A 17,657-nucleotide genomic window follows, 5' to 3' on the forward strand; every position below is an offset into this window, starting at 1 on the left:
CAACTCTCAACTTTAGGGCTCCTAGACCTTTATTGTGTAGAGGAGGGAATTTCAGCCAGTGCAGCTTTTCTTCTGTGAGATAAGAAGCTGCACCTGCTGAAATTCCCTCTTACACAGTTGTTAAAGGTCTAGGAGCCCTAAAGTTGAAAGGGCTTAGATTAAAGAGTCTGAGTGGTCAAAATTCATTCAGACATTCAGGTGTCTGGGTGAACTTACACATCAGTTATTCTCTCTTAGCACAATTTATCTCACAGTGTCCTTGTGAGCAGAGAATGGAATGATATCCATTAATATAAATGCAATAAATACAGCAAGAGTCTCCTCACTTGCTTTTGTGTTTAGAGGTCTTTGTTGACTTAAGGTAGGTAGCAGACACACTTATTAACAAACAAAAGGAGCTATCATCTGACCATCCACTCACCTGAAGTGAGGTCACTGTTGAAAGATCTTTCAGTTTCCCTTCTTCATCTTTCAAATTGTACCCCTCAGGTCTCTTATCTCGTTCAGTAATCTTCCACAATTTAATAGTTTTATCTTAAAACCACAGAAATCACCACTGTTATTAGAAAGCACATTTCACATTTTCAACTTATTTGTAAAATTTCTGTAACTGTTCTGTTAGAAATCCCCCTTTCTGTCCTACAAAGGATTACATGCACATTGAGGCACAATCCTAACCAACTTTCCAGCACTTGAGGCGAGGGCAACGCAGCTCTGATACAAGGGAACAAACATTCCCTTACCTTGAGGAGGCCCCCATGACTGCCACCCAACTGCAGGATGCAGCATATGCCCCATTGGCACAACTGTGTCTGGGAGGAAAGGTTGGTTAGGATTTGGGCCTGAATGTATTAGTTTAGACTTGTGTTTCCCAAGCTGTTGGGACCCATGCGTCCCCCTAACCAGTGCTGTGAGCACAGGCTCCCATAAGTGAACGGCAATATGATTACCGTTAGTTACTTCCGGGTTCAGAGGCCCAAAATGCTGCTGTGAACAGAGGTAAGGGGGCCAGGCAGACAGGAGGGCTTTTCCTAGCACACGAAACCTGTGCGCTGGAGCTCTTTTTGCCATGCTGAGCCTTTAAACACTGTTTGGAGCAACATGGCACAGTCTCCCTGCTGGGTGGCGGGCCTCCCATGATGCACCAGCAAGTGCCTTGTGATGTCCCAGGGCATCGCAATACAGTTTGGGAACTGCTGGATTATACCCATGTTTTCTGCTGCGCTGCAAATATCTGTTGATTTGGCTAGTGGACTAGCCAAGGACTGGCATCAGGAGGCAGCGTCAGCTGGGCTGCTGTTGAGAGCTCAAGGCTTTCAGAAAGGCTGGTAGCTGACCCCTGAGACCACCTATGGGCCAACAGCCTCCATGTGGGAATAGTGAAGAGACTCTCTTGGGGTCCAACCCAGGTAGGAGGGAGCGAGTCCCCAGAGAACAGTTTGTCAAGGGCCAGAGCCATAATGGACTTCCCCTGGCACCCAGGGGCAGTGACATCATGGTGTCATGTGATGTCATGATGTCACTTCCAGGTTCTCCCCATAGGAGGAGGTGCTTGCTGAGGGCAGCCCATCCTCCATAGGAGAAGGTATGGAGTGCAGCAAGTGGTCGCAGCGACTGCCCCCTCCTCTGGGGAGAACCCAGAAGTAACTGCCTTGTGTCGGCAATCACTTCCAGGTTCTCCCCAGAGGAAGGGGCACTATAGGCTTTGTACACCCTGTTCCTTCTCTTCTTGAGGCTCTCAGCCTTCCGAGAAGGCATTGGAGGTGTAAAACCACCAGCGTCTCCTCTGCAACTAGAGTGCACCCTGGGGGAAGTCATGCTTCCTCACTTGGTAGAGCACCAGGGACAGGTGACCTTCTGATTCTGCCCTAGTTATGGCTCTGCCAAGGACCACCTGAAACCTGGAGCCAGTCTACTGGCAGACCCTCTATTGGCCTGCTAAAGAAGCATCCAAGCTTTAAGTTACAAAAAAAGAGTCTGAGGGAAATAAGGAACTGAAGTAGACAGAAAGTATTCTGGAAGGTGATTCCATTTGTTTTTGTTTTTTTCCTAAATCTGCAGGGCTACAACCCCTTGTATTTCTAAAGGCATTGCCATTATGTGTTTCTTCCCAAGGTAGATGCATTTGAGCGAATCAAAGAAATAGAAAGCCAAGCGGCTTTAACAATATCTCAAGATTCTCTCGATTAGATTTTGTCATGAAAAATTTCAGTTGCCTATCACTGCAACCCATGTAAATGTTCATTTACTTTGATATAGATCCTTAAGACATTCACAAAGTTTGGCATTTATTTTTCAGAAGAAATGCAATGCTGAATGGATAAATGACTGTAAAGCACTAAGAAATGTTGAAATGAAAGGCTCAATGTACAATGATGGATGCTACAAAAACCAGAAATGCGAACATTAACAGAATTCTATAAAAATTACATTTGTCTACCAATCAGACTCGTATTTTGATTTCAGCACACCTACACCAACGATTTTCTAACCCTCCAAAGTGATTTTTAAAAGTTGCAATTAGAATTTAAATACTATTTTCCTTGGTTATGTGTAGGCTGAAAAAAGTTCAGCTCTGTTTTTCATTGTTCAGTGACTTCTACACTTAATTCTTCAAACTGAATGGAAACAATTTAGCGCTATTGTTAATATTCTCTTCTTTCCCCAATTAAAAATGCTCACCAGATAAGAGGATAAAGGAATACTGCATCTCCCCTTTAATTATTAGCTCCAGTTTTCTTTTAGTTCGAATGTCTAGAAACTAGACTGCAGCAGACTATATACAGTTCAGTAACGGCGAACAAAAAAAAACAAAACCCTCAGAACTTAACAAGAGTAAATTATCTCCCAATGTAAAATAAATTATCTGTGGAGTTAATCTGGCATTTTTCAACCATGGCAAATAATCCAATTGATAGCCAAATCCTAACTAGCGCTGGCGCAGAGGGCCACAAGGCCTCCACTGATCCAGCACAAGTTGGGAGCCAGTTGGAGGTCTGGGAGCTAGTTGGGAGCTGGCGAGAGATATTTTTCCCTGTACCTCGCTCCAGCTTGCCCTGTAGGGCTACTCAGCTCTGCACCAGTTATTAAGCTGGCACAAGTCCAAGTAGCCCCTTCCAGGGCATTCAGGATTAGAAGGTAGGATAGGATACAGCAGAGGCCTGCTCCTTCAATCCTGCTGTTTCACCACACAGAAACAACCCCTCCATGCCTCTGAACCCCCCTCTCACTGCCATCTTCCAGTCCCTGACCACTTGGCACTTCACTTACCACCGCTGGGGGCTTGGATGCAACATTGGTGGGACAGCACAGGCCTCCCCGCTAGCACTATTTACTCTCCAGGTGTTGTGACATGCCTTATGGCATGTTTGCGACACCCTCCGCTGGCTCATGGACCAGCGTGCCAGTGGATCATCTAGTTTGGATTGCACTCTCAGTTGATCAAGATTTATCAGTCTCAGGGCCATGTCCAGGGACTACATTTTGCTGGATGCAACCAGGCGATTCAGCCAATGACGCCTAGCGAGTAGGCAAGAGACTTTCCCATGTCCACCAAAGATTTAGCTACCATAGTGGGAGATTTTTTTTTTTCAGTGCTTCAAAGTTCAGCCATAGATTGGTAGCACAGCTAACAGTGTGTCAAAAATAACAATCGAGACCTCTGAGATTTTCACACACCAAAACAGAAAAAGAAAACGCACACTAAAGAAATGAGATGTAATTGACTAAATGTATAGCTGAGGTCCACTTTCCAGAGACAAGCAATACCGTCCTATATTAATCCGGCAGTCTTACCGTTCGTGGACAGAAGAGAGTGGGCGGCATTCTGCTGTGGCAGCCACTTGATCTTGTTTATTTTTTCTTCTATCTCCAAGCTCTTCAAATAGTCAAACTCTGGCTCGTGGCTCTGGAAGGTGCTGTAAACATTGTACTCACCTTGGCAGTAAGGCTCATTTTTGCTCTGCAAAGAACAGAGGAGAAACAAGGCATGACCTCTCGACATCAGAGCTTTGTCTCTGTTTTCAGGTGGACCAGAGGGGAGTGGGGAAAGCAATGACTGCAGTACAAAAGCACCAAAAGCACAGACAGGGAACGAGGCATACAGCAGGAGCTTTAATATACATTTTGGTCCGCGGTGATGAGCAGCAGAGTAAGTGCAACACTAGTGTTGCTACAGGGATGTGGGGTGTGCAAGTCACACTGGGTGACACACATGGGGGGTGACATCACTACTGGTCAAAATGTTTAAAATCTTGTTATTTCACTTGATACATAATTTCACGCACCATGGCAGAATATGAAACAGAAACAAGCAGTCTGGGATACTGATAATCCCCCCCCCCGGTTTGCTGTTAGATTAACTGAACCAACAGGATGGAGAGGCAATAAAAAAATGCCCATAACTTTTTTTTCAGTCACTCCTTTTCCAGAAAGCTGATTTTGATGGTTGAAGGCAGATTCACAAATATATCTGTCTCTGTGATACAGTTTTACATAGGAAGCCGCCTTATAGCGTGCTGGACCACTGGTTCATCTAGCTCATGATTGTCTATGGCTGTCCTGTTAAACACTTTTCCTTTCAAAAAAAGGCCTTTGATAGGGCTGTTTCCTATCAAAACTTGAGAAGGCATCAGGGCTGAATCTGGGACTTTCTACATGCATTGCATTTGCTCTATCATGGATAGACATCCTCTCCCAATAGGGGAGGGTCTATAGCCAGCCAAGAAAGTGCATGATCAGTTTAAAAATTATTAGCATTTACTCCCTCTCACATACCGTAATAAGATACTTTGATAATAATGGGATACTTTAAAAAAAAATCATACCTCTGGCTCCCTTTGGAATATCACAACTCGTCCGCCTTTGTCCCCTGTGGCCAGCAACTCCCCTGTGTGGTTGAACTCAACAGTTGAAATAATGTCAGCTATGGAAGAAAAAGCAGAGAAAGTAGCAATTATATTGGTGTGGGCAGATAAAGCCAAAATATCAAATACAGTATGTTGCAAGACAGAAACAGAGGGAGCTCTTGAGCTAAGCTTTGAACCAGGAGAATGTCTGCATTCTTCACACTTCATACATTGAAATAGGGACCTTACAACATTCTCATGAACTGAATCTCAATAGCTCCATTTTCCTCATAGCAGTGGCATAGCTACAGGGGGTACAAAGCACTAAGTTTTGCAGGCACCTGAACACACCGTGCAAGCAGCCCCTCTTCCTCCCCTTCGGAGCCATTCTGGGCAGTGGGGGCAAAATGGAGGCATAATATTCCCTTACCCCAGAAGACCTCCAGCCTGCTCCTAAACACTCTTACTAGGGGATAAGCTCCTTTGACACACAAAAGGTCCAACAAAACATGCAGAAGTTTGCCCCACATGTGTTCTTAATACACCAGGATCAATGCAAAAGCCTTTGTAACTGGTTTGCGAGATATATATATCCTCTCTCCCTGTCTTTCCATTTTCTTTCTCCCATTTTCTTTTCAGTGAAAAAGTATACAATTAGCCACTAACACTAGAGACCTGTTTTCAAAAGCTTCTATGAGAAATCTATTCAATACAACCCATGTACCATCTGCTTGCTTCAAATGACAAAAGTTAATTTTGGTATTTTGAATAGGCGCTTGTCACCCACCATATGTGCAAATCCACTCTAATATGGACATGTTTTGGATTTGACAGTGCTATTCAACATAGCAATTGAATCTTCATTGTTCTTAAGTAATTTGGTAGTGGTGGTGAAGAAGGTGAAGGCATGCACTACTAGGTTAGCATAAGGTTTTCTTATGGAAAAATTCACAATCATAAGAACAGCCCCATTGGATCAGGCTACAGGCCCGAGGTATTCAATCTGTGCGTCCTGCCTCCCTAGGGAGGTATGGTTGGCCGACAGGGGCTTCATGAGGCATCTGGGGAGAGAGGTAGCCACAGCTGCTCAGCTCAGCTGCAGGTGCTGCCTCCTGATTTGCTGCTTTTCCGAGGCTGAGAAGGAGGTGGGTGGGGCAGTGTGAGGTGAGATGGGTGGGGCAGTGTGAAACATGGTGGGGGGAGGTGGGAGAGAAGGCTGGCTGGGCAGGCAGAGGTGCTGCATCTCGTCATGGAGCTCTCTCCATGTGCAACCTCACCCCAAGGACTACATTTCCCAGTGTGCCCCTCATCCTGGGATTGGTCAAGGCTGGAGGGGAGGAGAGAAGAGTGCGAAGGTGCTGCATCTCATCAGCACAGGGTGTGCTCCTGGCAGGCTTCAAACTGGGAGGGAAGAGCAGCTCAGCTAAGGAGGAAGCCAGCCTGCTCTTGGGGGCGGGTGTCCAAATGCCCCAGCCTGCATTCCTCCGTCTTGCCTGGGGGGAATGGGGTGGCATCTGCTGGGGTGTATGTGTGTGAGCACCCCCAATCTACTTTGGGGTGAGTTGTAATCTTGCTCTGTGTGGCTGCAATCCTTTCCACACTTTCCTGGGAGTAAGCCCCATTGACTTGAATGGAACTTACTTCTGAGCAGACCTACATAGGCTTGGGGTCTGTGTCAGCTTAATGAAGGATCTTCACCTTTCTCTTTTTCCTCCCCCTTCAAAAAAGAAAAAAATCCACTCTTGATGGCTTTGTCTCAAAAATTGATTAAAAATAAAAATCCCCATTCCTTTTCAGCCACCCCCTTTTTCCTCCTGCCTCCTTGGGGGGCAGGGAAACTCTGTTGGCTGCTATTGTAAGACAAAAGGCACAATCCTAGCTAGGTCTACTCAGAAGTAAGTCCTATTTTGTTCAATGGGACTTACTCTCAGGAAAGTGGGGTTAGGATTGCAGCCTCAGAGTGCTGGCAGCTGTTTTGTTTGTTTGTTTGTTTGTTTCTAGTGTATAATTATAACACCTTCATTCCCATTTTGGGGGTAACTGAGGTGAGATGTTGTAATGGGGAAACCTGGCCAATGGCTACAAGGATCAGGGGAGGCGTGAGCCGGAAAAGTTCGAGAACCACTGCCATAGGCCCATCTAGTCCAGTTTTCTGTATCAAACAGTGGCCCACCAAGTGGCCCAGGGAGCACACCTGATAACAGAGAACAGCCCCAGTGGATCAGGCCATTGGCCCATCTAGTTCAGCTTCCTGTATCTCACAGCGGCCCACCAAGTGCCCCAGGGAGCACACCAGATAACAAGAGACCTCATCCTGGTGCCCTCCCTTGCATCTGGCCTTCTGACATAGCCCATTTCTAAAATCAGGAGGTTGCGCATACACATCATGGCTTGTACCCCGTAATGGATTTTTCCTCCAGAAACTTGTCCAATCCTCTTTTACAGGCGTCCAGGCCAGATGCCATCACCACATCCTGTGGCAAGGAGTTCTACAGACCAACCACACGCTGAGTAAAGAAATATTTTCTTTTGTCTGTCCTTACTCTCCCAACACTCAGTTTTAGTGTTGGGACTCTTCCTGGTTCTGGTGTTGTTTGAGAGAGTAAAGAGCATCTCTCTATCCACTCTATCACAACTCTTCTTATGACTGGTATATAATTCAAAACACGTCAACAAAGGTAGAAGCAGATCTACAAAGCTATGAATTATGTGCTTTGCAGTGGTGTAGCTAGAAGGGGTGCAAAGCACTAAGTTTTGCAGGGGCCCCTTCCCCTCCCCTTCAGAGCCATTCCAGGCAATGGGAGCAAAACGGAATGGCTCCGAAGGGGGGGGGAGCCCCTTGCATGCTGTGGTGAGGCTCCCTGCAAAACTTAGTGCTTTGCACCCCCCTCTAGCTACGCCACTGGTGCTCTGCTCAAGCCAGAGTATCAACTATTAAGAGCCCTATCCTATACTTACCAGCCATCATTGGTAGGGATCCTCTGCTCCCGCTGACTGCCATTAAGCAGTTGTAAAAGGTGCTCTGACAGTGTGCTACTCTTCCCTCCTGCATTGTCACCAGAGCAGGTAAGTTAGTGAGAGTGGTATGGGAGGACTGGGTCTGGGAAGGAATTTGAAAGGAGGTACTACACCCTATTCTGTTATAGAGTGCCTATGCAAAAAGATTAGAATGCCAGCTCAGTAAATAAATAACTTTAGCACACTTCGCCCACATCCTTACTGAGGTTAATGATACTTCGCCTACACTCATACCCACGGATTAGGGAATTCACCTGACCTTTGAATACTTACCATAGGAAAGAAGGTCTGACATTTAAAAGGGATTTTTTTAGCCAGGATCACTGATGCATAAGAAAACTAAGGCTGCAATCCTAACCACTTTTAGCTGGGAGGAAGCCCTGCTGAATTCAGTGAAACTTACTTCTGAGCAAATGTGTTTAGGATTAAGCAGCACGGGAGGGAGGGAGGGAGGGAGTAGAGAGAGGCCATTCTAGAAAGCTCATCTGCACTCTTCCACTTTATTTTACCCTTCCTCTCTGCATTTTTAAATGGAGGGCGGTAGGTTGGGGAAGGGTGGTGGCTGTCCTAACAGTATGAGATGGTGGTAGTAAGTGGGGTTTGGGGCAGGCAGGAGGGATCAAACTTTGAGCTACTGGAAGGGTGGTGCAATCCAGGCACTGGTGGGAAGATGTGATTGGGAGCTGATAGGAACAGGTGGCGGTGTGATCTAGGAGCAGGATGGCAGCACCAAATCCTGGCCCCAGGCAGCAGGTATGCTTGGGCTGGACTTGCCTCACCCAAAATCCCACAGCAGGTCGTGCCAGTGAGTTCATTTCACAGGCAAGACCCTTTAAATATGAAGCCCTATTCAGGAGTTATGCAACGGTGGACAATGACCGTGGATAGAGAGGAAAGGGGAGCATGCTGGAATGCCCCACCCCCAACACTGACACTCTTCATAGCCTCCTCCCTTCTGGAACAACATTTGTCCACAGAGACAAACACTGTACGCTAGGAGAGTTCTCCATGATGGTGAACTCTGTCGAGGAACGATAAAAGCATTTTGGTTACGCGGTTTTCAGTTGGAGAAGCTGCGCTGCTTGATGCCCAGATACATTATCTGCTAAGTGGTTAGAAAAAGAGCTCTAAATCCTGATTCAGCAATTACTTCTTAAAATGAGTCTTCTGTAAAACATGTAAGCGATAAACAATTATATCAGCTGGAGCAAGTCCAAGGAATGAGCATCAACATTTTCTAAGTTTAATTGACTGCAATCCTATATTCTGCAGATTCTGAAGAATGAACCTAATTCTTTCGTGAAAATATCCTGGTGCTTTCTGATCTGAGTAGATTTTGAACTATTGAGTCTTGGGCCACAACATTACTGCTTCTCAGCAAGCCGGTGGTGTAGCTGGAGGGGACTGAGCACTCAGCCTGGCAGGGGGTGGGCAAGCGGCCCCTCCCTTCAGAGCCATTCCTGGTGGGGGGGGGGCAAAAAGGAGCCACACAGCTCCGAAACTGCTTTTTAAATTAATTAGAAATTAATTTCACTTCCATTTTGCTCCACCCACCTGGAATGGCTCTGGAGGAGAAAGGGCCGCTTGCACGCCACAGTAAGGCTCCCTGAAAAACTTAGTGCTTGGTACCCCCTCTAGCTACACCACTGCTTGTAGCACAACAAAGGACCCTATTAAACAAATGTTTCAAACTTAATGCTCACTATAAACCAGAGTGTTGGTGCAGTACAGATTGTTATTTTTCCGTTTCTCTAAACTGGTAGTAATCTATAAGGGAAAGTCAGCCATTACTGAGCACCTCACATTCTTCATTTGGCTTTTGAATAAGTAACACAATCTAGGAGACAGCTGCTAAAACAAATGAAGGCAAGAATGAAAGTAAAGCCACACAGGGCTGAGAGGGGCTGCTTAGTACTAATTGGAAACAGTGAAAAGTCTGATGAGACTTTATAGACTTCAATTATCATACTCTGCAGGAAAGCACTCTCAGACATCTGTAGTAGCATCATCATTCTCTACTGGGAGGCCATTGCAGTGCAAGGTAATAAGGACCAAAAATCAATTATACACTTTGTCAATGAGTATATTCTTCCTCTCAAAGATGGGAACTTCTCAGATAGCCACTATTTTTAGGAAAATATATAAACAAGATGTGATTTACATGAGAGCACGGGAAAAAATGGGGGGGGGAATATCTGATTTCTTAGATCGAAATACATTTCATTCAAATATTTGTTCAGCAGAGGGAGAATTATTAGAAACAGTATCAAACAATTCACTGGGTGACCTGCAGGTTGAAACATTATTCAACACTGTTTGGTCCTAAGCATGTTTACTCTGAAGCAGCTGCTTTGCCATCACTGCCCAGAATGGCTCCGACAGCGAGAAGGTGGGGACTCTAACATGGCGCATTGAGGTGCCTGCACTACTTACTGGACTGTCCCCCACAGCCCCTGTTCTCCTTTTGCTCACTCTCCTTGGAGACTGAGTAAGAAAAGAGAATGATGTGGCGGCAGGTGGATCAACCAGGCAGGTAGCGTGAATGTGAGCGTGGAAGCCTGGAAGGAGAGTCCATGCATAGAGTTGCCACCTTAACACCACACTGATAAGAGTCTACTCGCATCTTATCAGTCATGTGGCTGCTGTTGGTTTTCCTCAACTCCACTCAACACTAAGATTAATTGAATGGTAACACAAATGGATGGCCCAACCCTATGAGGGCCTAATGGTGATGGATCTCGCGATCTGCCACCGTAACGCCCAGGGCACTGGCACAAATGTTCCAACGCCATAGTGGTCTTCAGGGCTGCTGGTGCAAACAGCCAGAGGTCCTGTGTACCCGACAGCAGCTCCCAGATACCCTACTGGAGCAGGCAGGTCAGTAACAGGGGCAGTTGGGGGTGGTGGTGGTTCAGGATGGGGTAAAGGCATGATAGGGAGCAGTTTAGGGGCAGGAGGGCAAGGATCTTGCCAGCAGTGGTGCACACAGAGATCCCATCCCCCTCACGGGTGTACATAGTCCCTCTGGCACCTGGGAATGTGATGCTCAACATCACCCCCAAGTGCCTGAGCAGGACATAATTGTGGTGACATGATGATGTCACCGCCAATTACTTCTGGGTCGCGGGCACTCAGAGTGGTTCCCATGAGAAAAAGTATTTGGCCGCTCAGAGCAGTGCACAACTGTTCTGAGTGTTGAGCTGCTCTGTGTGTTGAGGATAACTTGATACCCCTCACAGTGAGGTCCCTGGGGCCCTGTTCTCCTGTCCCCTCCTTACCTACGCCACTGATCCCCCTTTTCCCACTGCGAAACACCCCTAGTCTCCTTGGACTTTTACCAGCAAAATAACTGGTGTAGATCCAAGGAGACCCATTTGAGGCCAAACAGTCTACAGAGATTAAGTAAGAAAAGGTCTTATTTACCTCCCAACAACTGTCTGGATGCACCCCCCCCCCCACCTAGAATGCAGTATTTGCCCCAGCAGTGCTGCTGCATGTTATGGGCTGGTGGGAGGGGGATAGGATTGGGCTGTAAGTCATACGAGGTCTCTTCTGTAATAGCGAAAAATGATTATTTGCTATGTTGTTTCAAAGCACTGAAAAGACTGCAGTTGCTTATCTGCTGTGAGTGCACGACTGCTCTTGAGAAAGCATTTTCAGCGATTTATACTGAATGGATGGAGAATATACTGAATAGGATGGAGAATATTTTCTATGCCCCACAAGGCAAGAACAGTGCAAAGGATTCTGAATTTAATTATCTGAAGGGTGTTCCACATTCACTTAATTGTACAGCAGCAATGCAGCGCACTTTCATTAGCATTTATGGCTTCAGATGCCCATTAACAGAGCCCCCAAGGATCCTTGTGAATAATTGGATTAGGAAGAGGTGAAACTCAGATGAAACGCAGTAGGAACTGATGGTTATGAAACAGCCCGGCCTGGGCCCAGATGCTGACATGACAACATCACACAAAGCTAATTTGCACTTTGAGATTAATGCCATCCTGCTTGCAATATAAAAGAAATGTGTACACCAAAAAATGAGCAGAGAAAAACAACGGCAGAAATCGAACTCAGCTCCTTTCTATGCACTGATGCTTATATTAAGCTTCTTGGGGCGCAATCCTGAGTTGCTGTTGGGCCAGCACAAATCCCTCGTGCCAGCCCAGGAGGGTCACAAATGTGTCGTAAAGCACGTTTGCGTCTCCCCATGAGTCGGATAGGCCAGTGCAAGGACGCACGCCGGCCTACGGAGGCTGAATCCAGCCTCCGAACCAACTTTGTGGGGGAGCCTTACATCGGCTGAGCTTGGCCGACGCAAGACTCTGGGATGGGCAGGGAGGAGGCGGAGGGAGGCATTCTAGAGTGAGGGGAGGGTGGTCCTGGGGGCAGGTGGGTGGGGAATGGGAGTCAGGGTTGGTACCCAGCTCATGCTGGATCCCAACCCCCATTCCAGAGCAGCATGGAGTGGCTTCAAGCCGCTCTGCTCTTCCCGGACTTGCGCCACCTTTATTAAGTGGTGTCAAGTCCAAGGAGACCCATAGGGACTGCAGTGGCTTACTGAGGGGGAAGGGGAAAAGTTTCCTCTGCCTCTGGCTGAGCCACTTTGGAGCCCTATCTTGCACTGGATGCAGCACAAGCTTCCTGGCCTGCCTGTTTCAGCCTAAGATAGGATTGCGCTGTTGATCTTTCTGAAAAGCTAGAAGCAGCATAAATGGCATTGATGCACCATCTTTTAACTCAGGCTTTTAAATGAGTGTTGTCTCTCTGGTTATTACACAATGGTGTAATTATAAAACACAAATTGCATGGCTGTATCCTTTCTTTCATACACACCGTCACAATGTTAAAAATGCTGCTATTGGCCAATAAGCTACTAAACACTTGTATTCGCATCTCTGAGAAGCTTGTCTATCTCTCATGTGGTTCTGATGTTGGCAATCGTGAGCCCATTATAAAATGAACAACTTATAGTGAAATAATAACATATATTATAATAACTTATATTATAACTTATAATAACTTATTATATAGTGTTTTACTATGGACTGCCCATTGTAAAGTGATTTTATTGTAAATTGACGGCCCCTTGTGCTCTGTTCTTGTGCCATGGGGCTCTTGAAATGAGCATCCCACAGGACAAACTGAACTAAGAGCCAATGCTCAATAACTAATACAGGGCACCAAACCCATTTCAAACAGCAGGCCAAATAGCATTCATGGTGCCTGCTGAGGGCCAGAAATGACATCATTAAGCAGGAAGTGATGTCATTAAGCAGATGGTGGCCAGAAAAAAGTACAGTGGGCCCTGAGCATCCATGAGGATCCGTTCCTAGAGCCCTTCGCAGATAACAATATCTGTGGATAGTTAAATTCCACACCAGCAACCGTAAGTGCCTCTCCGAAGCATCCAGGAGAACCTCTGAGATGTGGGACATCCTTGAAGTCCTCCAGAGTCAAATCCGTGGGGGTGGAAACCGTGGATAAGGAGGGCTTTGTTCTGTACTTTGTTCTCATGTAGGAACTCATTAGTCACAGTGACAGAAGAGAAAATATGCAGATTTTGATCATATTTTCAAGATATGGGAGAGCCCAATTGGGAGAGCCCAATTATTTGCAGGTGCTCCACAAAGTGACGCCACAGCAGAAGCGGTGCTGCTGAAAGGGTGGCCTGAGTGATAATTGGGCTTCCCAACACCTTGGCAGAATCTTCCTGTCTCACTCCTTTTGGTCTGCACCTTCCCCTGTGGCATTCCTTGCCTTTTGAGGCCTCTCTCTCTTCTCAACAGAACGGGCGCTGCTGAAAGGGCGGTACAGGGAGTGAGCTTCCAGGGGTCATGTCTGGCCCATGGGTCTTATGTTTGACATCCCTGGACTAACATGTTATTGAAATAAGGCTGCAACTCTATGCAATTACTCGGAATTGATGGTTGGTAAAAACTGTATTTAGCCTGTAAACGTCAAACAGTCTTACAGTGCAATGCTATGCATTCCTACGTAGTAGTAAATGAGTGTGTGAATCCCACTAGTAAATCCCACCTCGATTTACAACTAGATCGGTGTGTTCAGCACGACAGCCTCCAAAATTTGAATAACAAGCCCTATGTCCATGCTCAACATTTTAAGGTATTCTGTTCGTATATTCTTGGATATCAACAAGTCAACATTTGTACTCCACAACATTTGTGGAGTCAACATTTGTAGCTGAAAAATATGAAAATTAAATCTTCCAGTTGGCAGGACTGAAATACAGGTGCGGCTCTCCTGATTGCACATGTCAGTCTATGTCTATAAAGATATTGACATAAAGTGCAAATATGTCATTATGTAAAATATCACACAACTGAAGCTGAATATTAATTTTCCACTATATCATGGCAAGAAGGACACAAGAAGAAGAATATTAATTTTCCCATAGGTGAGTGAATCTTATCTTAATCTGAAGGCACCTGGTAATTCTGTCCAAAGTTATTTAAAAAGGCTCCATTTCTGGAACTGAAAAGGCAGGATACAAATCTTTGAATGTATGAATAAATAATTAAAGAAACTGGTTCCATCCATCCCATCAGACGTGAAGTTTCTGATAAATGTAAATAGATTTAAAATTAAGTTATGATGCAATCTCCATTTATGAAAACCAAACAACCCAGAATGCTTTCACAAGCAATCAGTGCAACCTACCAAGCTCCTATTTCATTAAAGTAAATGAGATTTTTGCAGGAGTAATGAAGGCTTGTGCCAAATATCAGCTTGAAATGGAAAAAAATAACTTCTTGTGTGGTCACCCCTGCAAACGTACCAGAGAGCAGCCCACTGAAAGTCAATGGAAGTTTTCATTCCCTAATGAAAAATACTGCGTATGGGGAGGAGTGCAATTGGGGTAAAAACTCTGGTGAAGGCAAAGACCTCATCCCCTGGCCCCTGCTGCAGCTTCACCCCATTTTGGAGCCCCTCCAATGCACAATTCAGGAAAAGCAAACAGCAAGCACTGAGAAACATATTGCTACTTGATTTGAACATTATTTGACCCATCACACTTGCGGCCAATATTTTAACATGTCAGTTAATAAATCATACTTACATTATTGTTCTATATTACTATACAGGTTTTGCCTGAATTCCTTCGGTGAGGAAACCGACATGAAAGGTATGCCAAGATTTTCCAAGCTGGCATATTTTTAATTCTTTCAGAAGTGAAGAAAAATATGTTACGAATCTTCAACAGACATCTACAAATAAATACATCCAGCATTTTCCATGATATACTGTTTTATATTGCTTTGCCTTTCATGCCAGCCTGGATGTCGAAATCTACCCCTGGGGGCTGGGGATAAGAATAGGCCCTCAGTTTGGCTGTACTTGTCGTAAGAGGCGACTAAACAGCCACCGGGTAGATGGGACTCGTTAGCCTGGGAAGGCAGCTCATCTGAGAGAAGGAAAACTCTGATCCCAAACCTCCACTGCCTTGTGGCTACATCCGGTTATGGAAAAGACTTCAGGAGTCAACCTCCAGGCAAAATCCAGAGCCGGAGTCCCTGAGGCAGTTCATGGCTGAACACAGTCACGTTCTGGCAACTCCTGCGACGCCGCTGGAACCAACCGTGTTGGCCTCTGCCTTTCCATTGGACCATTTCAGCGACGTGGAGAGGGGGGATTTGCTGCATGGGTAACAGTCTATCCTCCATATCTACTCTACCCAGGCTTTGTGCTCTGGAGGACACTCTTTTCCAGAACCACCATTCAGAGCGCAATACCATAGTCTTCTGAGACTGAAGGATGCCAACAAGGATGTCGAAATCCTTACTAGGCTGGTCAGAAGCCTACACAGATAATATGTCACTTCCATTTGTTTGTCTATAAATATCTCAAATTATAGCTGACCTACAAGCTGCAGATATGTTATGGAAAACATACTGCTAAGTTGGATCTCTGGGCCAGCGGTGCTGCTATGGTTTGCATAACCCAGTGAGAGAAGCCAGCACGTCACCCCCATAATGGACCTCCTCCCATGCAGTGGGTGGGGCAATTCCCTGGGTGGTGGGTGTGGTGATGCATCATTGCCCCATCTCTGGTGGTTTTTTGGCTATAACTTTTCATAGTATAGAGCTTTAATACGGCTTGTTTCATTGCATTTTGCATGGAATTATGCATCAAATTATATATAACATGATGATATTATTCAAAAATACCAAAATTTTAAAAATTTTGGCCAGTGGTGGTGTCATCCCCCCTGTGCACATCACCAGGTGTAGCCCGAACCCCCCCCCCCAGCGATGCCACTGCTTAGGGCCCAATCCTATCCCATCCCGCTCAGGAGCGGCAGCTCCAAATGGCTACTACCAGATCCTGTGCTGGATCCGAGCAGGCTGAACGTCTCCTCAGGGGAAGGGGATATTTGTCCCCTTACTCCAAGTAAGGCCCCGGTGTGGTCAACGGAGCTGCTCAAGTCAGTGCCAGCTAAATCACTGGCACATACTCAAGAAACCCCATGTCGGGCTTTCGAGCAGGTGATTGGATTTGGCCAGTAGTGGAGGCTTCTTCTGGTCCCACTCCCCTCCTGGGCTGGTCCTTCCCCATTCTACCTCCCCCACCCAGAAATGCTTCCCTCTGCCCTCCTGCCACCCTCCCCACGTCCCCGTGCCACTAGGAGCTCATCTTCTCTTCGCCAGTGGCCAGGACTCCTGCAGCAGTGTGCTTTATGGCACATTTGCAACACTCACTGCTGGCACTGCAGCTATAGGGCCAGCAGTAGGGCAGCCTAGCATTGGGTTGCCCAATTCTAAATTGGTTGCCCTGAACATTATATTAGTGCAGTACTATTATTTTTGTAGGCAACTGTTGTTTTACAACTTTAACTAAGCACATTTTACTTGTTGAGTTCCTCTGGTCACTGGAATAATACTGAGAAATTATATAAACATTTTTTATTAATTTCTCATTTAAAAAATTTCTCTCATTCATCATATTTGGCATTTCTGGCAATTGTGCCATGCCGCAAATGAGCTCCCTTTTCATATATATGTCTACTTCCATTAGTCAGGAGAAAGTTAGTTTTTTGTTGGCATGATCAATGATTGATTGTACCAAGATAGGGTTCCCAATCTCCTTGTCAATGGAGTAAAACTTATAACCTAAAACTGAATAAATATATTTGGATCATAAGAACAGCCCCACTGGATCAGGCCATAGGCCCATCTAGTCCAGCTTCCTGTATCTCACAGCGGCCCACCAAATGCCCCAGGGAGCACACCAGACAACAAGAGACCCCATCCTGGTGCCCTCCCTTGCATCTGGCATAGCCCGTTTCTAAAATCAGGAGGTTGCACATACACATCATGGCTTGTAACCCGTAATGGATTTTTCCTCCAGAAACTTGTCCAATCCCCTTTTAAAGGCATCCAGGCCAGACGTTGTCACCACATCCTGTGGCAAGGAGTTCCACAGACCAACTACACGCTGAGTAAAGAAATATTTTCTTTTGTCTGTCCTAACCCTCCCAACACTCAATTTTAGTGGATGTCTCCTGGTTCTGGTGTTATGTGAGAGTGTAAAGAGCATCTCTCTATTCACTTTATCCTTCCCATGCATAATTTTGTATGTCTCAATCATGTCCGTCCCCCCCAGCGTCTCTTTTCTAGGCTGAAGAGGCCCAAACGCCGTAACCTTTCCTCATAAGGAAGGTGCCCCAGCCCAGTAATCATCTTAGTCACTCTCTTTTGCACCTTTTCCATTTCCACTATGTCTTTTTTGAGATGCAGTGACCAGAACTGGACACAATACTCCAGGTGT

At 45.9% G+C, this 17,657-nt stretch overlaps 1 protein-coding gene across 1 annotated transcript in view; it reads right to left on the reverse strand.

Annotated features, from left to right (window-relative positions):
* The window catches only part of PPP2R2C (protein phosphatase 2 regulatory subunit Bgamma), a 100,132-nt gene that overhangs the window by 28,510 nt on the left and 53,965 nt on the right, over nt 1–17,657 (reverse strand). Inside the window, exons 3-5 of the mRNA XM_066631839.1 lie at nt 4,827–4,924; nt 3,796–3,961; nt 422–534 (exon numbers count right to left, since the gene is read on the reverse strand). Coding sequence (XP_066487936.1) covers nt 422–534; nt 3,796–3,961; nt 4,827–4,924 — 377 coding nt within the window. The remainder of the gene's footprint in view (nt 1–421; nt 535–3,795; nt 3,962–4,826; nt 4,925–17,657) is intronic.

This window comes from Tiliqua scincoides, chromosome 6 (genome assembly GCF_035046505.1).
Source record: "Tiliqua scincoides isolate rTilSci1 chromosome 6, rTilSci1.hap2, whole genome shotgun sequence".
Taxonomy (NCBI): domain Eukaryota; kingdom Metazoa; phylum Chordata; class Lepidosauria; order Squamata; family Scincidae; genus Tiliqua; species Tiliqua scincoides.